Source organism: Cygnus atratus, unplaced genomic scaffold (genome assembly GCF_013377495.2).
Source record: "Cygnus atratus isolate AKBS03 ecotype Queensland, Australia unplaced genomic scaffold, CAtr_DNAZoo_HiC_assembly HiC_scaffold_424, whole genome shotgun sequence".
NCBI lineage: Eukaryota > Metazoa > Chordata > Aves > Anseriformes > Anatidae > Cygnus > Cygnus atratus.
In genome coordinates, this window is record NW_026110023.1 from 1 (window position 1) to 1,435 (window position 1,435).

Below are 1,435 nucleotides of genomic sequence, written 5' to 3' on the forward strand. Positions count from 1 at the left end.
GATGAGCTTGCTAGTAAAAACATTACCTGTGCAAATGGTGCCTCTGGGCCTGGGGCAGTCTGGAACAGTATAAAAACACATCCAACAGCAGGCTGCCTCATCCACTTCTCTTGCCTTCTCCTCCTTGGTGAACAAGGTGAGCTGCAAGTGCCTTCTCCTCACTCCCCTCTTGCTCTTCTTCACCCTTGGACTTCTGGCCTTGACCAAGTCTTTGCCTCTGTGTAGCTTTGGTGTGGGCCTTGCTCCTTGACGCTGCTCCCTCCATCACTGTTCTGCTTGCCACTGTGATGGGACGTTGGAGAAGATTTGGGCTGTCTTTGCAGGGGCCCATGGGCCCCTCTCTGTCCTCGGGCACCCTCTCCCTGCTCCCCAGACTATGCCTTCTGTCTTGGCCAGCAGGCTGTCAGGCTGCTGCTGACACGCTGCTTGTTCTTTCCCTGCCCTCTCTCCCAGGTGCACCTCCATCCCGCAGCCATGTCCTGCTACGATCTGTGCCGTCCCTGTGGCCCAACCCCGCTTGCCAACAGCTGCAACGAGCCCTGTGTCCGGCAGTGCCAGGACTCCCGTGTGGTGATCCAGCCCTCTCCCGTGGTGGTGACCCTGCCCGGCCCCATCCTCAGCTCCTTCCCCCAGAACACCGCTGTGGGATCCACCACCTCGGCTGCCGTTGGCAGCATCCTGAGTGAGGAGGGAGTGCCCATCTCCTCCGGGGGCTTTGGCCTCTCTGGCTTTGGTGGCCGCTACAGTGGCAGAAGGTGCCTGCCCTGCTAAAGCCCACGAGGATGACCAGTGAGCGCATTGACCAGGAAGCCCAAAGCCAGGTTCCAGACTGAGGACGGAGCTGCTGGCCAGGGTTTCCAGATGGGCTGAGCACCCTCGTGGCCTCCTGCAGAGCAGAGAGGGAAGCCAGGGTGCCAGCCTGTGCTGTCTGGAAACACGGCCAGCAAACATCTTCTTCTCCCGCTTTCTTCTCTGCATCATGAGCCCTCATTGTCTCCTGCTGTCCTGTGCCATGAGTTAATCTGGAAGCAAGTCAAGCATGTCCTGTTTATTCTTCCTCTCACCATGTGAGGGAGGAATACGTGCATCCTGCTGTGGTGAAGGGGGGTCTGACTGCCAGCTGTCCTCATGGCAGCCTGGACTGGATCTCTTCCTCCAAGTGCTGCTTTGATTCCTTCTTCAGACTCATTAAAGTTTATGCTGCATTGTAATCTGTGTCTCCTCATGATCCTTCCCTTTTGGGATTCCCAGCCATGCTCTGTAGAGGGAACTGGGATATCATGGAGTCTAAAGTCCTGGTTACCCCCCACATCATCTCTGTGTGCCTATACTCCTGTTTCTGAAGCAGTCAACCAGTCCAGCAGGGCTGCACATGCAGTGCTTGTGTGTTTGCCAGACCATTCTGCAGCATTCAGGTGAGGGCTTCTGCCAAGTC

General features: G+C 56.9%; 1 protein-coding gene across 1 annotated transcript; it reads left to right on the forward strand.

The window, feature by feature from the left end:
- The first annotated feature begins 474 nt into the window (after positions 1–474).
- Positions 475–771, forward strand: LOC118258546 (feather beta keratin-like). Its single transcript, XM_035567406.1, has one exon. It carries the CDS (start codon positions 475–477, stop codon positions 769–771), a length of 297 nt encoding a protein of 98 aa, XP_035423299.1.
- Positions 772–1,435: the final 664 nt, after the last annotated feature.

Bases quoted from the DNA above. Each gene is read 5' to 3' on its own strand.
- LOC118258546 (XM_035567406.1), top strand. From the start codon at position 475: ATGTCCTGCTACGATCTGTGCCGTCCCTGTGGCCCAACCCCGCTTGCC.